The sequence below is a fragment of the Microcaecilia unicolor genome, chromosome 1 (genome assembly GCF_901765095.1).
Source record: "Microcaecilia unicolor chromosome 1, aMicUni1.1, whole genome shotgun sequence".
In the NCBI taxonomy this organism is placed as follows: Eukaryota; Metazoa; Chordata; class Amphibia; order Gymnophiona; family Siphonopidae; genus Microcaecilia; species Microcaecilia unicolor.
In genome coordinates this window covers 373,953,501-373,974,334 of record NC_044031.1, presented here as the reverse complement: position 1 = coordinate 373,974,334, position 20,834 = coordinate 373,953,501, and the positions used below count along the sequence as shown (strand labels likewise).

The window sequence follows — 20,834 nt, the reverse complement described above, 5'->3', positions numbered from 1 at the left end:
GGACGACTTTCCTATGAAGAGAGGCTGAGAAGGCTAGGGCTTTTCAGCTTGGAGAAGAGACGGCTGAGGGGAGATATGATAGAAGTGTATAAAATAATGAGTGGAATGGATCGGGTGGATGTGAAGCGACTGTTCACGCTATCCAAAAATACTAGGACTAGAGGGCATGAGTTGAAGCTACAGTGTGGTAAATTTAAAACGAATCGGAGAAAATTTTTCTTCACCCAACGTGTAATTAGACTCTGGAATTCGTTGCCGGAGAACGTGGTACGGGCGGTTAGCTTGACGGAGTTTAAAAAGGGGTTAGATAGATTCCTAAAGGACAAGTCCATAGACCGCTATTAAATGGACTTGGAAAAATTCCGCATTTTTAGGTATAACTTGTCTGGAATGTTTTTACGTTTGGGGAGCGTGCCAGGTGCCCTTGACCTGGATTGGCCACTGTCGGTGACAGGATGCTGGGCTAGATGGACCTTTGGTCTTTCCCAGTATGGCACTACTTATGTACTTATGTACTTATGAATGTGGGAGGCATATCCTCTCCTATAAAGCAGAACAAGATATTGCAAACACTCCATAGAAAGTAGGCCTTCATAGCCATGCTTCAAGAAACACACTTAACCTCCGCTGATGTCATGTCCCCTACCTCAAAGCAAGTGGTGTCCTCGGGCTGCGCGGGGTCCCGTCGACACGCTCACTTGACTGGCACAGCCCTCAGCCATGTGTGTGTAGTTCTTCTCTGGGTTTGTTCGGAGAGACGGTGGTTGCAGGCTGCTTAATTGCTTTGCTTCTATTCACCTGTGTCTGCTCTCTCTGTACCTGGCTTCCCTTGCTTCTCTCCTATTGGTCTTCCGGTTCCTCCTCCCCCTACTCTTATCCTATGGCTGTGCTCCTTCTCCATGCTGGTTCCTGCTGATGTCAGACGCCAGCGCTTTTATCAGCTGAGCTCTTCCTGGACTTCATGCTTCAGCTTCTACTTTGGTAGGTGTTAATTGCTCAGTAGTTTGCGTCTTCTCTACTTTGTCCCTCGTTGATGACTTTGCCTGTACCTGGATTACTCTCTTGCCTGCTGCCTGCCTATTGACTTTACCTGTGCCTAGATTACTCTCTTGCTTGCTTGCTGCCTGCCTACTGACTTTGCCTGTACCTGGATTACTCTCTTGACCTGCTACCTGCCTATTGATTTTACCTGTGCCTGGATTACTCTCTTGCCTGCTGCCTGCCTGTTGACTTTGCGTGTACCTGAATCACTCTCTTGCCTGCTGCCTGCCTGACCGATACGTTCACTACCCTACTTCCATCTCTGTCTCGTAAGTTCTGCAGGCCACCCGCACCTAGGGCCTCAACCTCTGGGGAACGGTGGTCAGCGCAGGTGAAACCTGGGGTTGTCTGGCCACCAAGCAGAACCTGGTCCGAGTATCGGGCTCAGCAGCGCTCTACTTGGTACAAGAACTCACAAGTCTGTCAGCTGAGCATCAAAAACATAAAACATGGTGAGTTGGAGGGTATATTGATTCTCCGGCACAGAAGATGAAAGCGGGAGTCATCATTTTGTTTCATAAATCCCTTCATGTTGAAACACAATGAGTTCACATTAACCCATGAGGGCGCTATATTATAGCCCAGGTGGTTATACATAGGACACCTTATTTGCTTTGTAATATATATGCCCCTAATGTGTATAGTAAACATTTTCCATACTATTATTAAGCTGATCCAACCATATGCATCTCAGACGACCATCATAGGAGGGGACTTTAACATTGTAGCTAATTCAGATTTAGACAAAACACACAATCCCCATGAGGAGCGTTTTGATGCAAATAAAGATAGTTGTACCTGAATCAAGTCAAAGCAGCATAAAAAGACAAAGGAGTAGACTGCATCAGGTGGGGGTGGCAGGTGTCTAATGTACAGTAGGACACACTGTATTTCTTAAACAGTTTTAGAAAATCATACCATGAAATAGGAGAAACAATTGTGCCAAATTCTATCGCCAGGTATACCATCTCTGAAACAATGACCAATGGAATCACAAACTGAAACATAAATAGTATCAGTACATTTTGTTCTGAACTTAATAATCTTACCCAGGAGCATCTTGCATGTTGCAGCTGAAGCCATATCTACAGATGCTGCATGTAATATGATAGCTATGGCAAGTGTGTGGATGCTGCATCTGGTACCCTATTTATAGGTAGTGCAACCAAAGTCATGTAGTCAGCTGCTGCTTGGGAAGCCATACAAATGTGCATCCAATGTCCCATAGGTAGCTAGTAAATATGATGCCCCATAGGCAGCTTTACAACTGTAAAAGAAAAAAAAGCACAAAAGGGCCTTCAAGACTGGAAACAATCGAGAGTCCTTTATTCATAAAGACCTGACATGGGCCATGTTTTGGCGCAAACAACACCTGCCTCAGGGGTCCAATAAATCCTGATGCTCTCGAGAATATGTACAAAAGAGAAGAGCTAACAGCTCCCTTTAATAATTTTACTTGAACGTTAAGAGTGTTTTTTTTTTAGTGGTTTTTTTGTAACTGACAGTGTTTGTTATGGAGGTTTCATTATATGTGCTCTTAGCATTCAAGTAAGAACGGTGGTTGCTGCTACCGGGATGAAACTCAAAGGGGTGCTGCAGTTGTGCAATATAGATGACTTCTGCCACCATACAAACAAGTGACCTGCACCACTGTATAACCAAGATGGTTGCTGCAAATGTGCCACGCAGGTGCCCAGCACCACTGTGCAACCAGGACAGTTTCTGAAAATATGATATACCTCAGCTCCATAGAACAGCTGCCTTTTTTTAACAGGATCTTATGCCAAAGAAGGCACCCCAACTAAACTGAAACCCAGATAATAAACTTAGTCAGGAGAAGAAGCCCAGGAGGGCACCCCCAACTCAACTGAAGCACAGCTGAGAAGTTGATTCAGAAGATAAGCCAAACAGGCACCTCTAAGTCAACTGAGACTCAGCATAAAACTGGCCCAGGAGCACAAAACCCCCAAAGGTTAATTAAAGCTCAACTGAAACTAATTAGAAACCAGGTCAGGAGCTATTAGACTATCATCCATCCCCTTGAGAGACAGAAATACTGAACATTCTATGCAGCATATGAATTATTTAGGGTGAATTTATCCCTCCCAATATGGTGATTCACCCACCAATACATAGGAAGAAATAAATCACCCAAGGCTGCATCAGTTAGGAATTTAATTAGATACCTTAATTCTTACCAAGTATTTGTGCAATTAGCAGATCAGTGATATCTCACTGGGAGTACAGAACATTGCTATACAAAAGTACTGCTATATCTGAGACTCCAAATCAAATACTTTTATTTATTATTCTCCAAGTATACATACAATCAATTGCTTATGGGAATACAGTACCATAGCTACACATAGGTGTTCTCTGGGTCTGAGTCTCTAATGTTTTATTTTAAGGTCTTTTTCGCCCTCACCCCAAATTACCAGCTAAAGCCAATTTGCAGATATAAAAGACTCAAGGCTACTTATGAGAAAGCAATAGGATTACTTGCCAATTGATTGGTTTCTCATGGGAGAGCAGCCCTGCTTGCACAAAGGTACTGGCTGTGACTGTCTCTGTCCATTGAAGCAGGAAGTACACTCATTTTTATATGTCTATTCAGGATACAGATAATATGACAGTAAGCACACCTTATTGGATTTATGTTAATGTCATAGTTAACACTGATTGGCTATGGTAATGAGTTGGTTAGTATTTACTGGAAAAGCTAATAATAGACTAGCTCTTCCTGGAAGACTAAGAGGCATATTTTCAAAGCACTTTGGGAGGCTAAGTTCCATAGGTTTCTATGGAACTTTGGGAGGCTAAGTGCTTTGAAAATGAGCCTACAAGTCATCTTCCTGAGGAGTTATCTTGTTTTGTTTTTTACTAAAACATCTGTGACCACCAAGGGCGTAGCTACGGGTGGGCATGGGTGGGCCCAGGCCCACCCAATCTCAGTTCAGGCCCACCTAATTTTACGCGCCGAAAAGTGCAGACACCAGCTCAGCAGCCGCTGCCAAAGCCTTCGTTTTTTCAGCCACAGCCCACTCAACCACCACCTACCTGCTTTTTTATTGGCTGTCGGCACTCTCACTGGCAGGCGGCAGCTCTTTGGACAGTCCCAGTCCTCCCCTCTTCGTCCCTCCGACGCTGCATGCCTGCATTACCGCTATCCCCCAAGTGGCGCCGCTCTTCAATCTCTTGGTGCACTAAAGTCTAGCGGCCAATCTGGGATTTCACGCGCCATGCTGCTGTACTAATGCCCGATCCCCCACTGGCCTGGGTGGCCCACAGCACACAGCACGATGGCGCCGCACGCAGTGCCGCATGGGAAAGCTGCCAGCCTGAATGTGTCGCGGCACGGGTGCAGCTCCTTAGTCCACACTGTGCCTGCCAGTCTGTGCTTGCAGTGGGGTTTATGATTTTCAGTGGGTCAATCACAGCAGCAGCAGTAGAACTTCCCCCATGGCCCCACAACACTGCTACAGGAGCCAGGTAATAAATACATGTATTTTTAAAATGTGTAATTGTACTCATAAATGCTGGCTGGTGGTGGTGGGCTTCTGGGTGGGTTAAGCACTTCACTGCCTAGGGCGAAAAGGTATATTTAATGATTAAAATATACCTTTTTTGCCGTAGGCAGTGAAGAGCCCACCCCCACCCAGAAGCCCTCCACCAGCCAGCATTTTGATTACTCTTGATTACCCTTGCATTTTGCCTTGAGCAAAAAAAGGTATATTTTAATCATTAAATATAACTTTGTAATCAAAATGATGGCTCTGGTGGTGGGCTTCTGGGTGGGGGTGGACTCTTCACTGACTAGGGCAAAAAAAGGTATATTTAATCATTAAACATATCTCTCTTGCCCTAGGCAATGGAGCCCATCCCCACCCAGAAATTCACCAATAATACATTTTAATAGTGCCCAGGTTAATTTTAAAAAAGTTGTCTATTTCTCTCATTTTGGTGGGTTTTTGGGTGGGGATTGTCTCTGCAGTGCCTAAGGTAAAATAAGAAAAAAAAGTGTAGGTGGTTTGATATGGCATAATGTAACTATATTTTAAAATAATGTTTTATTCACATTAAGAGTATATTTACTAAGGTGCGTTAGCATTTTTAACGTGCCTATAAATTTAAGCCACATTAAATGCTAACACGCCTATACATTTCTATGGGCACATTAGTGTTTAACACGTGTAAAACATTTACATGCATTGAAAACACTAACGTGCTCATAGCACTGCTTAGTAAACCTAGCCCTAAGTATGTATGTGGTTTATGTTGGTGCAGGCAAGAAACACTACTCATATATAGTGCCCACCCATATTAGTTCTGGGCCCACCCAAAATGTCAGGTCTGGCTACGCCACTAGTGACCACCATGTTGCTAAACGATGTTACTCTGTTTTTCCACTTACACCCGTTCCTCATTCTGCTTCATGAGAATGTCACAACAGCTCAGGAGCTTTACTGTAACTCTAGAGTTCAAATTAGAGTTTCAGGCCTGTAAGCTTCTCTGTAATTTTTAGATCCTGAACCAAAATCAGGCCTTGAACCATACCTCTTAGCTATGATGATAATATACATCTCCCCCCTTGAAGGTCTCTGAAAGTAAGACCTTCACCAAATATGGGAATTGCTAGTGCTCTTTGCAAGTAACCTAGTCCTGCACCTAGGCATTTGCTTTCACCTCAAAATCAAATCTTGAGCTAGGTCTTTATTACCATAAGCTCAAAAAGGACATGGTTAGTGCTCTGTTTGTAGGCTGTCTTACGTTGCAGGCATATCTCCAGTGCTAGCTGTGTTAGAGGCACTTGTACTTCCTTATTTTGATGCTCTAGCTTCAGTAATTTAAATAGTCTTTTTTTCTGTAGCATGTAAGTAACAGTTAGATTAATTGTTCTCTGGTCAACGTGCAATAAGTCTGTCAAGTAGACTTAAAGTAGTACCCAAATACTCTCGTAAAGCTAGAGTCACAGCTAAAATAAAAGCAATCAGAATGGCTGTGGTTCTGGCGTGTCACCTGGTTCTGTTATGTGAGGATTAATCTTTAGTTCCTGGACCGGAGCTTGTCTGAAGATTCTGATGTCTTTCCTATGAACCCAAGATGTGTGGTCTTGTAGTTTAACTGCAGTAGCTTCAACTTTAAAGGGTCCAACATACACCGGATCCTTCCAGATCTTGTGTGTGTAGTAGTTTCTGTGAACCAGGTCTCTTGCTTGCTTGCTTGCTTGCTTGCTTCCTTCCTTCCTTCCTTCCTTCCTTCCTTCCTTCCTTCCTTCCTTCCTTCCCTTCTGAATACCTCCTCCTAGGAAGTGCCTTTTATGGGGCTGCTCATAACCTCCCCACCCCCTTCTGGGCCCCTTCTCCTGCTTATAGTAGTAGTAGTTCTAGAAGGGCCCAGAACTTTCTCAATTGTGCTTACTTCTTAAAGGGGAACCATCTACTGGCTACTGCTATGGGCTCTCCCCGGCCTATAACTTCCTGGCTTTTGGCTGACAGGGAGGCAGAGTGGCCATTCTAAAATAAGACTGGCAGTGAGGTAGAGCTCTCTCTATTGGCTTCTTTTCATATCCTTGCACAGCCTTTAATGGGGAGAATTCCCTCTGGTGGCCTCTTCATGGCAGGGCATTATCTATACTTATCACACTATCAGGCTTATTTTCGAAAGAGAAGGGCACCCATCTTTCGACACAAATCGGGATATGGATGTCCTTCTCTCAGGGTCGCTCAAATCGGCATAATCGAAAGCCAATTTTGGGCGTCCCCAATTGCTTTCCATCGCGGGGACGACCAAAGTTCCCGGGGGCATGTCGGAAGCATAGTGAAGGCGGGACTGGGGCATGCCTAACAGATGGGCGTCCTCGAACGATAATGGAAAAAAGAAGGGCGTCCCTGACGAGCACTTGGGCAACTTTACTTGGTCCATTTTTTCTTACGACCAAGTCTCAAAAAGGTGCCCGAACTAACCAGATGACCACCGGAGGGAATCGAGGATAACCTCCCCTGACTCCCCCAGTGGTCAATAACGACCTCCCACCCTGAAAAAAACAACTTTAAAAACTTTTTTTGCCAGCCTGAAATGTCATACTCAGGTCCATCGCAGCAGTATGCAGGCCCCTGGGGGGGAGGTATATGTGTGTCAGTGGAGGCATAGCGAAGGCATGGACAAACATTTTGGACGTCCTCAACTGCCCCCCCCCCCCACAGGGTCTCAGATTTCAAGGGTGTGGAGGAGTGGCCTAGTGGTTAGACCACTGGTCTTGCAATCCAGAAGTGGCTGGTTCAAATCCCACTGCTGCTACTTGTGATCCAAAATCCAAATAAACAAAGGGTGTCAGAGGCACAGCAAAGGCATGGACGTCCTTCTCACAGAAACATCCAGCCATGGATGTCCTTCTCACAGAAACATCCACATTTTGGATGTCCTCAACTGCCGTCGTAGGGAAGGAGGCATAGCGAAGGACATCCTTCACCCATACTCTAAAAAATCCTTCACCCATACTCTAAAAAAAAAAAAAAGACATCCCTGACGAGCACTTGGGACGTTTTCACCTGGACTTGTATTTTTTTTAGGTTATAGACGGCTATTATACATGCAGTGTGTCTGCATGTATGAAACCGTGTTTGGCATGCGCAGAGCAGCCACGCATAATGCTTGGCTGCTCTGCACTGGCTTCCCCTCCTTAGGAAGGAAATCGTGTGCAAATGAGCTAACAGTGAGCAGCTCATTTGCATGTGATTTCCTTCATGCATGCCCATTACTTTCTGAATCACTAAGGGATCGGTAAGGGAAAGGCTTTTTCCGTTCAGTTAGTGCATCAGTTAGTCCACTGCAGTGCCCCCTAGGGTGCCCGGTTGGTGTCTTTGCATGTCAGGGGGACCAGTGCACTATAAATGCTGGCTCCTCCCACGACCAAATGACTTAGATTTGGTCGTTTTTGAGATGGGCGAAAACCAGGGACAACCATCTCTAAGGTCGACTATCTCAACATTTAGGTCGACCATTTCTAAGGTTGACCTAAATGTTGAGATTTGGGCATCCCCAACCGTGTTATCGAAACAAAAGATGGAAGCCCATCTTGTTTCGATAATACAGGTTTCCCCGCCCCTTCGCGGGGATGTCCTGAGAGGACACCCTCAGGAAAACTTGGGCACCCCGTTCGATTATGCGTCTTCACAAGAAAGTCTAAGTGCTTTGAAAATTCACCACTAAATGAATCATGATAGTCTCATAACATAAGAAATTAATATTCTGTTGATCATTAAGCAAAACCAATGTAAGGTCTAGTGAAAGCCCATAAAACCCTCATTGTGTGACCTTCTAATAAAATCTCATGCTTGATGCTGGTTTTTGGATTTTTGTCCATATAGGTCCTAATAAAGCTTTGGAAACATGAATGTAAACGAGTTATTGCTGATCGCTTTACAACCTCGGAGGATGTTGATTGGTTTGACAAGTCTTTAGTAAATCTAGTTGAGGAGGAGTTTGATGAAAAGAAAAAGATGCTGGTAGATTGTGGAGTGGACACTTATTTTGTTGATTTCCTGAGAGATGCTCCTGAAGCTACAGGTAATTCTATAATCTTGACATCTGATAGACATGATGTGTTCCTTAAAATGGGGATCAGAATATACTAGGGTTAGTAGTTATTAATATCTAGTAGTAAGGGAATAACATATGTTTTTTGCCAAGTAACATGTGTTAAATGGTAAAATATGCACAATTTTACCTTAATGCGTATTATCTTACTGCAATATAAGCTATGTAATAATGAGATCCAAAGCATGTAAATGAATGCATAGCACACCATTATTATGCTTCAAACATTGCATTATTTTTTTAAAAATAACACCAGCTTTGAGCTGGTATAATTTTTCCTCCCTGAGAGCATTAGGTTGCTAACTGGTACTGACCAGTGCTCCTGGACAGCTATGTAGAGGAGCAGTGCATAAAATAATCACCACCCTCCCAGATCCTTCCCAGCCCCCAAACACACCTACCCACACAAAACTCCTACCCCCAGGAATAAAACAGCTTGTAAGGTTAAACATAAACGATGTTATATACTATGGAATTGATTATACTATACTATGGCAAAACCTCTTGCATTAATTTGATTGTGATATAACCTGTCGTGTTCATTTTGGGTCATCAGCAAGCATCTTTTAAGACTTTAGGATGCCAGAGTATTAACTGCAACCCCAGTAGAGTGAATTGTCATCTGATTATTTCTAAAAAATCTTTTTTCTATGCAAGGCTTGTGGATGGAGAGAGAGAGAAAATGATGTGAAAAGTAGAGAGGATTGTAGCCCTACCCAGACTATAGCAGGAGATTATGGTATCAGGCAGCTTCCAATGAGGATCCTTACATTCTTTAAACTTGGGAAGGAGAACTATAGTTATTCCCATTGTCTATGGCTGTGTTTGTTGATGTCATCTCTATAGAAAGACTTTTTGCATTTAAATATTTCAGCCAAAAAAAATATTCTGATTAAGATAATTCCTCTGTGAATATAAAATGTATTACATATCATTTTACATGACACTGAATGCAAAAAAATACATAGAAAATTACAAACATGAGAAAACGTAATATCTATTTTAAACAAAGGGGCAGAAAGCTGTGATATTCCCATGACTGGGAATGAAAAGGGAGGTGCTGTTGCTAGGAGATTTCCGCTTGCCTAATATGAATTGGAACATTCCATTTGCAGAATCAGAAAGAAGCAGAGAGATCATAGATGCCTGCCCAAGGCTCTACTCAGGCAAATGGTGACAGAACCCATGAGGGAAGGGGTGAAGCTGGATCTAGTGCTCACAAATAGAAAAAGTGTTTCTGATGTCTTAGTGGGTGCCTACCGGGGCAGTGGTGATCATCACACAATATGGTTTGATATAAGAGCTAAAGCAGAGTGCAGATACACAAAGCTCAAAGTACTGGATTTCAAACATACTGACTTCAATAGAATGGGGGAATACCTGAAGAAAGAGTTGAAAGAATAAGTAGACATAGGAGAAGTGGAAGAAAATTTGATCATGTTACTCCCTTGTTTATGAAATATCATTGGTTACCTGTATCCTTTAGGATAAAATTTAAGCTCTTGACTTTGATACATAGGTCATATTATGAGCATCAACCTTCTTATTTATATTCCCTAGTAATTCTATATGCATCTTCTAGGGTATTAAGATCTTTCCAAGATCACAGTTTGGTCATACCGCGCTTATCAAGAGCCAAATGGGACTGGACTTGGCTAGGTCCATCTTTACAGAACATTCTACCAAAAGAAATATGTGAGAGGCAAATATCAAAAGATTTAAGGTTTTATTGAAAACCTTATTTTTTTAGGTAAGCCTTTGACACTAAAATAGATGGTGAGGAAAAGGTACATTAGCAAATCTGCATTAAAAAATCAGTAATAGATTTACTCAATGTGTTTTGGAATGACTGCTTCTTGTATGTTGTTCTTGCCTTTCTATCAGATATCTATGGGGTTCCTTTTTATTTATTTTTTATTATGTATTTTACATTACAAACCGGTGTGTGCTTCATATCAAATGTTAATGAAATATAAAACAGACAATGGTCCAAACTGAAAGCAGCTGTAGATATGGCAACAGATCTTTATTTAAGGAAAGTAAACAAATGTAAGAGAAAATGGAAACCTATATTGTTCTCCAAACAAATAGCTTGGAAAATTAAAAGCAAAAGAGGCAGCATTCAAGAAATAAAGAAGAATGCAGCGAAAGTAACAGAGAAAAATTTACCAGGTAAAACTCAAAGAAGCGAAGAGAGAAATATGGCTAGGAAAAGCACAGGCAGAAAAAAAAAACCTAAAGATGTAAAGAGAGATGACAAGACTTTTTTTCAGATTCGTTGGAGAATAGAAATTGAATTGTATGACTGAAAGATGCTGAGATGATGTAAAAGCAGAAGTGTTCTTTGGACCTCTATCCCTCGTTTCTGTTTAAAAATAAAAAACCTCCACTAAGCTTTTTAAACTGGTTAGTGACTTGGGTGAACTTAGCTCTGGATCAGGGCTGGTTTTTCCCACCTGTGGGAAATATTGCTTTAACCCCAGTTCTTAAATCTACTGATGCTGATTTATCTCAGGTAGCTAATTATAGACCTGTTGCTAGTATACCTGTTTTCTTTTGCCAAGTTGATGGAATTTGTGGAGAGTCTTCAATTATCTGAATTTGTGCACAAGGTCAACTTGTTCCATGATTCTCAGCATGACTTTAGGATGTATCATAGCACTGAGACACTTTTATTACTCTTAATATCAGAAGTGAATAAGGCTCTACGAAGGGGAAGAGATATTGCACTGCTCCAATTCAACATTTCTACCGCGTTTGATATGGTTAATCATAATAATTTAATTGCTATGTTATCTGAATTAGGGTTTACTTCATCTGTTCTTCAGTGGTTTCACTCTTTCTTGATGAACAGGCATTATTCAGTAATGAAGGATAGAAAATTTTCTAACTCATGGCAACCACCATGCAGAGTTCCACAAGGTTCTTCCATATCTCCAATTTTATATTAAATGCAGAAAAGACTAAAGTCTTATGGTTTAGTACTAATGAATTAATTATACCTAGTCATGTTTTCTGTTCAGATGGTTCATTGCTAACTATTGATAGGCAATCATGGGTTTTAGGTGTTTTCCTGGATTCTATTATGGATACGAATTTACAAATTATCTTAGTGGTTAGTTCGATCTTATTTCATTTTCAGGGTGGGACCAGGCTGCTGGCATCGGCATTTAAGTAGCAGATAGTGCAGCTCTGGCGTCTCAATGCATGGATGAGACGATGGTGCAGGGAGGAGGGTTTTAGATTTGTTAGGAACTGGGCAACATTCTGGGGAAGGGGGAGCCTATTCCGAAAGTATGGACTCCACCTTAACCAGGGTAGGACCAGGCTGCTGGCATCAGCATTTAAAAGGGAGATAGAGCAGCTTTTAAACTAGAAATGGGGGGAAGGCCGACAGTTGCTCAAAAGCGCATGGTTCGGGATAAGGTATCTTTCAAAGATATCACCAAAACAGGGAAGATAGGGTATCCTGATAGTGAGGTTGCAAAAGAGTCCATAGTAGATCAGGTGTCCTTAAATAAAAATAAAAATCAGACAAAAGATTGCAAATTAATACTGTCAAGTACTGAGCATGATGTAAATAGGAACAACAAACATAGTTTGAAATGTCTATATGCGAATGCCAGGAGCCTAAGAAATAAGATGGGAGAGTTAGAATATATTGCACTAAATGAAAAATTAGATATAATAGGCATCTCTGAGACCTTGTAGAAGGAGGATAACCAGTGGGACACTGTCATACCGGGGTACAAATTATATCGTAGTGATAGGGTGGATCGAATTGGTAGAGGGGTAGCATTGTATATTAAGGAGAGCCTTGAATCAAATAGATTGAAAATTCTGCAGGAAACAAAACACTTCTTGGAATCACTGTGGATCGAAATTCCATGTGTAGAGGAGAAAAGGATAGTGATAGGAGTGTACTACCGTCCGCCTGGCCAGGATGAACAGACGGATGCAGAAATGTTAAAGGAAATTAGGGACGCAAACAAATTGGGCAACACAATAATAATGGGTGATTTCAATTACCCCAATATTGACTGGGTAAATGTAACATCGTGGCACGCTAGGAATATTGACTGGGTAAATGTAACATCGGGGCACGCTAGGGAGGTAACATTCCTTGATGAAATCAAGGACTGCTTTATGGAGCAGCAGGTACAGGAGCCAACGAGAGAAGGAAAAATTCTAGACCTAGTCCTTAGTGGAGCGCATGATCTGGTGTGGGAGGTAATGGTGCTGGGGCCACTTGATAACAGTGGCCATAATATGATTGGATTTGATATTAGCTTTGAAGTAATTATACATAGGAAATCAAATACGTCAGTGTTTAACTTTAAAGAAGGAGAATATGATAAAATGAGAACGGTGAGAAAAAAACTTAGAGGAGCGGCTGCGAGGGTCAAAAATTTACATCAGGCGTGGATGCTGTTCAAAAACACCATCCTGGAAGCCCAGGCCAAATATATTCCGTGTATTAAAAAAGGAGGATGGAAGACCAAACGACTGCCGGCATGGTTAAAAAGTGAGGTGAGGGAAGCTATTAGAGCTAAAAGAAAATCCTTCAGAAAATGGAAGAAGGAACCAACTGAAAATAATAAGAAACAGCATAAGGAATGTCAAGTCAAATGCAAAGCACTGATAAGGAAGTAAGAAGGACTTCGAAAAAAAGATTGTGTTGGAGGCAAAAACACATAGTAAAAATTTTTTAGGTATATTAAAAGCAGGAAGCCAGCAAAAGAATCCATTGGACCGCTAGATGACCGAGGGGTAAAAGGGGCGATCAGGGAAGACAAAGCTGTAGCGGAGAGATTCAATGAATTCTTTGCTTCAGTCTTGACCGAGGAAGATTTGGGTGGGATATCGTTGCCAGAAATGGTATTCGAAGCTGACGAGTCAGATAAACTTAATGAATTCTCTGTAAACCTGGAGGACGTAATGGGGTAGTTCTACAAACTGAAGAGTAGCAAATCTCCTGGACCGGATGGTATTCATCCCAGAGTACTGATAGAACGGAAAAATGAACTTGCGGAGTTATTGTTAGTAATATGTAATTTATCCTTAAACTCAAGCATGGTACCGGAAGATTGGAGGGTGGCCAATGTAACGCTGATTTTTTAAAAAGGTTCCAAAGGAGATCCAGCAAATTATAGACCGGTGAGTCTGACGTCAGTGCCGGGCAAAATGGTAGAGACTATTATAAAGAACAAAATTACAGAGCATATTCAAAAGCATGGATTATTTATTTATCTATTTGTTACATTTCTATCCCACATTTTCACACCTATTTGCAGGCTCAATGTGGCTTTCATAGTGCTGGAGATGCGATTGCAGACTCCGGTGTAAACAAATACAGAGTGATGTAGAGTTAAGATAAGGTATATGTGGCATGGCCACATAGATGCGTCGTATTCAGAAGAATTGTGTTGTGTCCATGATATATTTTGTTATTATTGTGTCCGTACTGTATTTTGGTTTTGTTGTGTCCATACTGTATTATGGTTTTGTTGTGTTGCAGTGGTCAGGCTTTTATGTTGGGTTGGTAGGGTATGCCTTTTTGAACATATAAGTTTTTAGTGTTCTCCGGAAGTGTAGGTGGTCGTATATAGTTTTTAAGGCTGTTGGAAGTGCGTTCCACAATTGTGTGCTTATGTAGGAAAAATTGGATATGTAAGATGATTTGTATTTGAGTCCTTTGCAGCTTGGGTAGTGCAGGTTTAGGTACGTTCATGTTGATTTTGAAGTATTTCTGGTTGGTAGGTCAATCAGGTCTCTCATGTATCCTGGGGCTTCACCGTAGATAATTTTGTGAACTATTGTGCAGATTTTGAAAGCAATACGTTCTTTCATTGGGAGCCAGTGTAGTTTTTCGCGGAGAGGTTTTGCGCTATCAAATCGGGTTTTTACAAAGATAAGTCTGGCTGCCGTGTTCTGGGCGGTCTGGAGTTTCTTTAATGTTTGCTCTTTTCATCCCGTGAAGATTCCATTGCAGTAATCCATGTGACTTAATACCATTGATTGTATCAGGTTGCGAAATGTTTCCCTCGGAAAGAATTGTTTCACACGTTTAAGTTTCCACATTGAGTAAAACATTTTCTTAGTTGTGGATGACAATTGTTTCTCTAGTGTTAGGTTACGGTCTATTATAACGCCAAGGATTTTCAGGCTGTCTGAGATAGGGAGGGTGTGATCTGGGGTGTTGATAATTGTAGGGTTGTCCGTGCTGTATTGGGATGAGACAACGAGACAATGTGTTTTTTCTTTGTTTAGTTTTAGTTGAAATGCATTTGCCTAAGAGTCCATGGTGTTCAAGCTGCTCTTGATTTCATTGGTGATTTCTGTCAGATTAAATTTGTAAGGAATGTATATTGTGATGTTGTCTGCTTATATGAAAACAATGAAGGTGGAACAAAAAGAAATGAAGGTACCCAAAGAGAAAAGACACCCCCAAATCACTAATGTTGAAACACATACCAGGAAATATAGATGGAAAGCGATGACCACAAATGCTCGCAGTCTAAGCAATAAAGTTCATGACTTTCAAGCCCTGATGTTGGAGGCAGACTTAGACGTTGTTGCAATCATGGAGACGTGGCTCAATGGTTCCCATGAATGGGATGCAAACATACCAGGCTATAATCTATTTAGGAAGGATAGAGATGGTCGTAAAGGTGGAGGAGTAGCTCTGTATGTGAGAAATGATATCACAGCGACTGAAATGACAGGGACCTGGGGAAAAGAAGAAGCGATATGGATCACCCTAAAAAGAGATAAAACCTCTGTCCATGTGGGTGTTGTCTACAGACCCCCGGCACAATTGGAGGAACTAGATAAAGATCTGATCCCAGATATTCAAAAGTTGGGAAAGAAGAGAGAGGTGCTGTTGCTGGGAGATTTCAATCTGCTGGATGTAGATTGGAAGGTTCCATCTGCGGAATCGGAAGGAAGTAGAGAGATCGTGGATGCTTTTCAAAGTGCTGTGCTCAGACAAATGGTGACGGATCCCACGAGGGAGGGAGTGACGCTGGATCTGGTGCTCACAAATTGGGATAGTGTGTCAAATGTCCAAGTGGGTGCCCACCTGGGCAGCAGTGACCAACAAACGGTTTGGTTTGCTATGACGGCTGAAGTGGAGGGCAGCCACTCAAAACTCAAAGTCCTGGATTTTAAGCTTGCTGACTTTAGTAAAATGGGGGAATACCTGAGGAAGGAGCTGATGGGCTAGGAGGACGAACGAGAAGTGGAAGGACAGTGGTCCAGGCTGAAAGAAGCTATAAATAGGGCCACAAACCTTTATGTAAGGAGAGTAAATAAAAGTAAGAGAAAAAGGAAACCGATATGGTTCTCCAAGCTAGTGGCTGAAAAAATAAAGGCTAAAGAGCTGGCGTTCCTGAAGTGCAGAAAATCTCAAGAAGAGGAACACAGAGAGGAATACTGGATGAAACTGAAAGACGCCAAGAGAGAGATACATCTGGCGAAAGCACAAGCGGAAGAACAAATGGCTAGAAAGGTAAGGAGGGGTGACAAAAATTTCTTCAGGTATATTAGTGAAAGGAGGAAGACTAAAAAGAGAATTGTGAGACTGAAAGATACTGTGAACCACTATTTAGAAAATGATGAAGAAAAAGCAAATTTGCTAAACAGATACTTTTGTTCCGTTTTCACAGAAGAAAATCCTGGACAAGGACTGCGATTGACTGACAAAAGTACATTTGAGAATGGAGTGGATATAGCACAGTTCACAGAAGAGAGTGTGTATGAACAACTTAAAAATCTAAAGGTGGACAAAGCCATGGGACCGGACGGGATCCACCCCAGGATATTGAGGAAGCTCAGAGAGGTTCTGGCGGGTCCTCTTAAAGATTTGTTTAATAAATCCTTAGAGATGGGAGAGGTTCTGTGGGAGTGGAGAACGGCGGATGTGGTCCCTCTTCACAAAAGTGGTGATAGGGAAGAAGCTGGAAACTACAGGCCGGTAAGCTTCACTTCGGTTATTGGAAGAGTAATGGAAGCGATGCTGAAGGAAAGGATAGTGAATTTCCTGGAAGCCAATAAGTTGCAAGATCCGAGACAACATGGTTTTACCAAAGGGAAATCGTGCCAAACGAATCTCATTGAATTCTTTGACTGGGTGACCGGAGAATTGAATCATGGACATGCTATGGACGTAATCTACTTAGATTTCAGCAAAGCTTTTGACACGGTTCCCCACAGGAGGCTCTTGAATAAACTAGACAGGCTGAAGATAGGACCCAAAGTTGTGAACTGGATTAGGAACTGGTTGACGGACAGACGCCAGAGGGTGGTGGTAAATGGAATTCAATCGGATGAGGGAAAAGTGAGCAGTGGAATGCCTTAGGGATCGGTGTTGGGGCCAATTCTGTTTAATATATTTGTGAGTGACATTGCCGAAGCGTTAGAAGGTAAAGTTTTCCTTTTTGTGGACGATACTAAGATTTTTAACAGAGTGGACACCCAGGAGGGAGTGGAAAACATGAAAAAGGATCTGCGGAAGCTAGAAGAATGGTCTAAGGTTTGGCAATTAAAATTCAATGCGAAGAAATGCAAAGTGATGCACTTAGGGAGTAGAAATCCACGGGAGACGTATCTGTTAGGCGGTGAGAGTCTGATATGTACGGACGGGGAGAGGGATGTTGGGGTGATAGTATCTGAGGATCTGAAGGCGACAAAACAGTGTGACAAGGCGGTGGCCGTAGTGAGAAGATTGCTAGGCTGTATAGAGAGAGGTGTGACCAGCAGAAGAAAGGAGGTGTTGATGCCCCTGTATAAGTCGTTGGTGAGGCCCCACTTGGAGTATTGAATTCAGTTTTGGAGGCAGTATCTTGAATTGAAGTGCAAAGAAAAGCTACAAAAATGGTATGGGATTTGCGTTACAAGATGTATGAGGAGAGTCTTGCTGACCTGAACATGTATACCCTGGAGGAAAGGAGAAACAGGGGTGATATGATACAGACGTTCAAATATTTGAAAGGTATTAATCTGCAAACGAACCTTTGCCGGAGATGGGAAGGTGGTAGAACTAGAGGACATGAAATGAGATTGAAGGGGGGCAGACTCAAGAAAAATGTCAGGAAGTATTTTTTCACAGAGAAAGTGGTGGATACTTGGAATACCCTTCCGCGGGAGGTGGTGGAGATGAAAACGGTAACGGAATTCAAAAATGCGTGGGATAAACAAAGGAATCCTGTTCAGAAGCAATGGATCCACAGAAGCTTAGCGGAGATTGGGTGGCAGGGGCTAGTGTTTGGGAGGTGGGGCTAGTGCTGGGCAGATATCTGCGATCTGTGCCCTGAAAATGGCAGATACAAATAAAAGTCAGGTATACACATAAAGCAGCACATATGAGTTTATCTTGTTGGGCAGACTGGATGGACTATACAGGTCTTTGTCTGCCATCATCTACTATGTTTAGGCCTTGGTCGGATAGGGTCTTGGCTAAAGGGGTCATCATTAGGTTGAAGAGAATTTGTGATAGCAGTGATCCTTGTGGTACTCCGCAGTCTGCCTTCCACGGTGACAATATGGTTGATTTTGATTTTACTTTGTATGTTCTTGTGGTTAGGAAACCATTGATCCAGTTAAGTGTGTTGCCACCAATCCCAAACTTGTCTAGTAGTCTTAGTAGTATATTGTGGTTTACCATGTCGAACGCACTAGACATGTCGAATTGGAGGAGGAGAAGATTGTTGCCTGTTGCTATTTCCTACTTGAATTTGGCTAGGAGAGTGAATAGTACTGTTTCTGTGCTATGTATTGGGCGAAATCCTGATTGAGATTCGTGTAATATTGAGAATTTGTGTGTATAGTCAGTAAGTTGTTTGGCTACCATTTTTTCCATCAGTTTGACTGACAGCGGGATGGATTCCACTGGTCGGTAATTGGTGATTTCATTTGCTTTTTTCATGGTGTCTTTTAGTATCGGGGTGAGTAGAATGTTGCCATTTTCCTTTGGGAAGAGACCTTGTTGCAGCATGTAGTTTAGGTGGGATTTGAGGTCTGCGATGAAGGGGTCAGGGGCCGATTTCATTAGGTAGTTGGGATAGGTGTCTAGATAGCAGTGAGTTTTGGAGAACCTGCTGATCGCCTGTGCCACTGTATCAACGGTAAAGGGGGCGAATTTTAGCCAGGTTCGGTCAGCCAGGTATTCACCATCAGTTGGGTCCAGTTTATTGAGGAAGGTTTCTATGTCTGGGTTGTCATGAGGTAGCGTGTTGCGTAGATTTATTATTTTTTATTATTTTTTCATAGAAATAATTGGCAAGTTTATTTGATGAAGTGACCAATTTGGTGTCTAGGAGTTTGTTCACAAGTTGGTATAATTTCTTCATGTCTTTATAGTCTGTCCTTATTTTGGTTTTATAGTATGATCTTTTGATCTGTCTTATTGCGTATTTGTATTTTCTTAGTGATTGTTTCCATGTGTTGAGTGTGTATTCTTCTTTTATATTTTTCCATGTTCTTTCAAGTTTCCTGGATTGTGTTTTTAGCTTTTTCAGTTCATCATTGAACCATGGTATCGAGTTATGCTTATGTGAAGTTTTTGTTCGTAAGGGTGCTATTTCATCTAGTATGCTTTTGCATCTTGTATCCCATTCCAAGAGATAGTTTATGGAGTCTGTTTGTGCTATCCAGTCATTGTTGTATGTTATTTGCCAGAATGTTTTTGAGTCTACGTGACCTCTTGTTCTGTAGGATGTGGGTTCTTGGGTTTGGTGTGATCCCGTCCTCCGCCAGTGTAGAGAGAGGTTTAGTTTGTAGTGATCAGACCAGGGTGTTTCTGTCCATTTAATATCTGCTGAGTAAGTTCTGGTTTGGTGACATTTTATGTGAGATGAGATCCAGTGTGTGCCCTTTGATGTGGGTTGCTTGCATTTGAGGCCATTTGAGATCCCATAGCTGGAGGAATTCCTTGCATTCTCATGCATTAATTGAGGTTGGGTATTCTAAGTGAAGATTGATGTCTCCTAATACTAGTACATTGGAGTCGGCTACACTTGTGTTTGAGATGAAATCCATGGTTTGTCTGAACCTCGTTCCAGCTACCTGGAGGTCTGTAAAACAAGATACAATTCAGATGGTCGCGCAGGATTTTGTTGTGGATTCTGATTGAGGCTATTTCAAGCTGGTGTGTCATTGACTCGGCATTGGTTTCGGCGGTAAAGTGGGATCTGTAGATTAGTGCTATGCCTCCGCCTCTCTTTTCCTTTCTGGTCCAGTGTGTGATTTTGTATCCTGGAGGGCACAAGTATAGGATTATTGGGTCCTTTTGGTCGTGGATCCAGGTTTCGTTGATGAAGAGCAGGTCCAGGTTTTCTGTCGTGATCCAGTCTGTTAGTAATGCTGTTTTGTTTACTGTGTATCTGGCGTTGATGTAGCCCACATGAATTGTTTGGAATGGGTCTTCTGCGTTTGGTGTTGTGTGAATTTTTATTAGTTGTCGTTTCTTTGTTTGTGGTGGATTTATTTGGACCCTTCTTTGCATTCTGTGGTGGTTCTCCGCATGTTGATGTTCCTCCTTTGTTTAAGTCATCAGTTTGAAGAGGTGTGGTGTGTCGGATTAGTCTTTGGTGATTGTGCAGTATGTGTATAGTATTATGTTCTGTGAGAGGGGTGGTTAGTGTAAAGTGGATCAGTGTTAAGGAGTAGATTATAAGGAGTAAGTTGAAGATATTCATTTTGGTTTCTATTTATTGTGGTCCAAGCAGGGCTTTTTTTGAGGAGGTACTTGGGGGTACTGAGTACCGGCACCTTTTCCTTTGTCTGCTAAAACTGACCCATGGTCCCCAAGTTTTAATGAAAGAGCTCAGGCTCTACACACCAATTCTGCCTTGTCATAGGTTCTGTGACTGGTTGCAGGGGACCTGGCTATTGTGGGGTGAGTCCCTCATTGATCACCCCACCCCCTGAAGGGTGGCCTGGCATTTGAGTACCGGCACCTTTTTTGCTAGAAAATATGCACTGGGTCCAAGGTAGTACCTTGTGGCACTAGTGGCACCTAAAGTCCCTTGTTCTCATCCGTTTTCTTCACTGTGCAGCCGCTTGTGGTCTGCTTACAGTCAGCTGTTCCTGAGGCGCTGAGACTCTGGCTGCTTCCTTGGTGGGCGCAGGCTTCTCCTACCATGGCGGCTGGTGGGTACGGCACGGATTAACGAGAAAGTCAACGTGGATTTAGTGAA

General features: G+C 42.3%; 1 protein-coding gene across 1 annotated transcript in view; it reads left to right on the top strand.

Annotated features, from left to right (window-relative positions):
• DNAH5 (dynein axonemal heavy chain 5) overlaps positions 1-20,834 on the top strand; it is a 925,453-nt gene that overhangs the window by 548,020 nt on the left and 356,599 nt on the right. Inside the window, 1 exon segment of the mRNA XM_030220396.1 lies at positions 8,409-8,607. Within this exon segment, the coding sequence (XP_030076256.1) occupies positions 8,409-8,607 (199 nt within the window).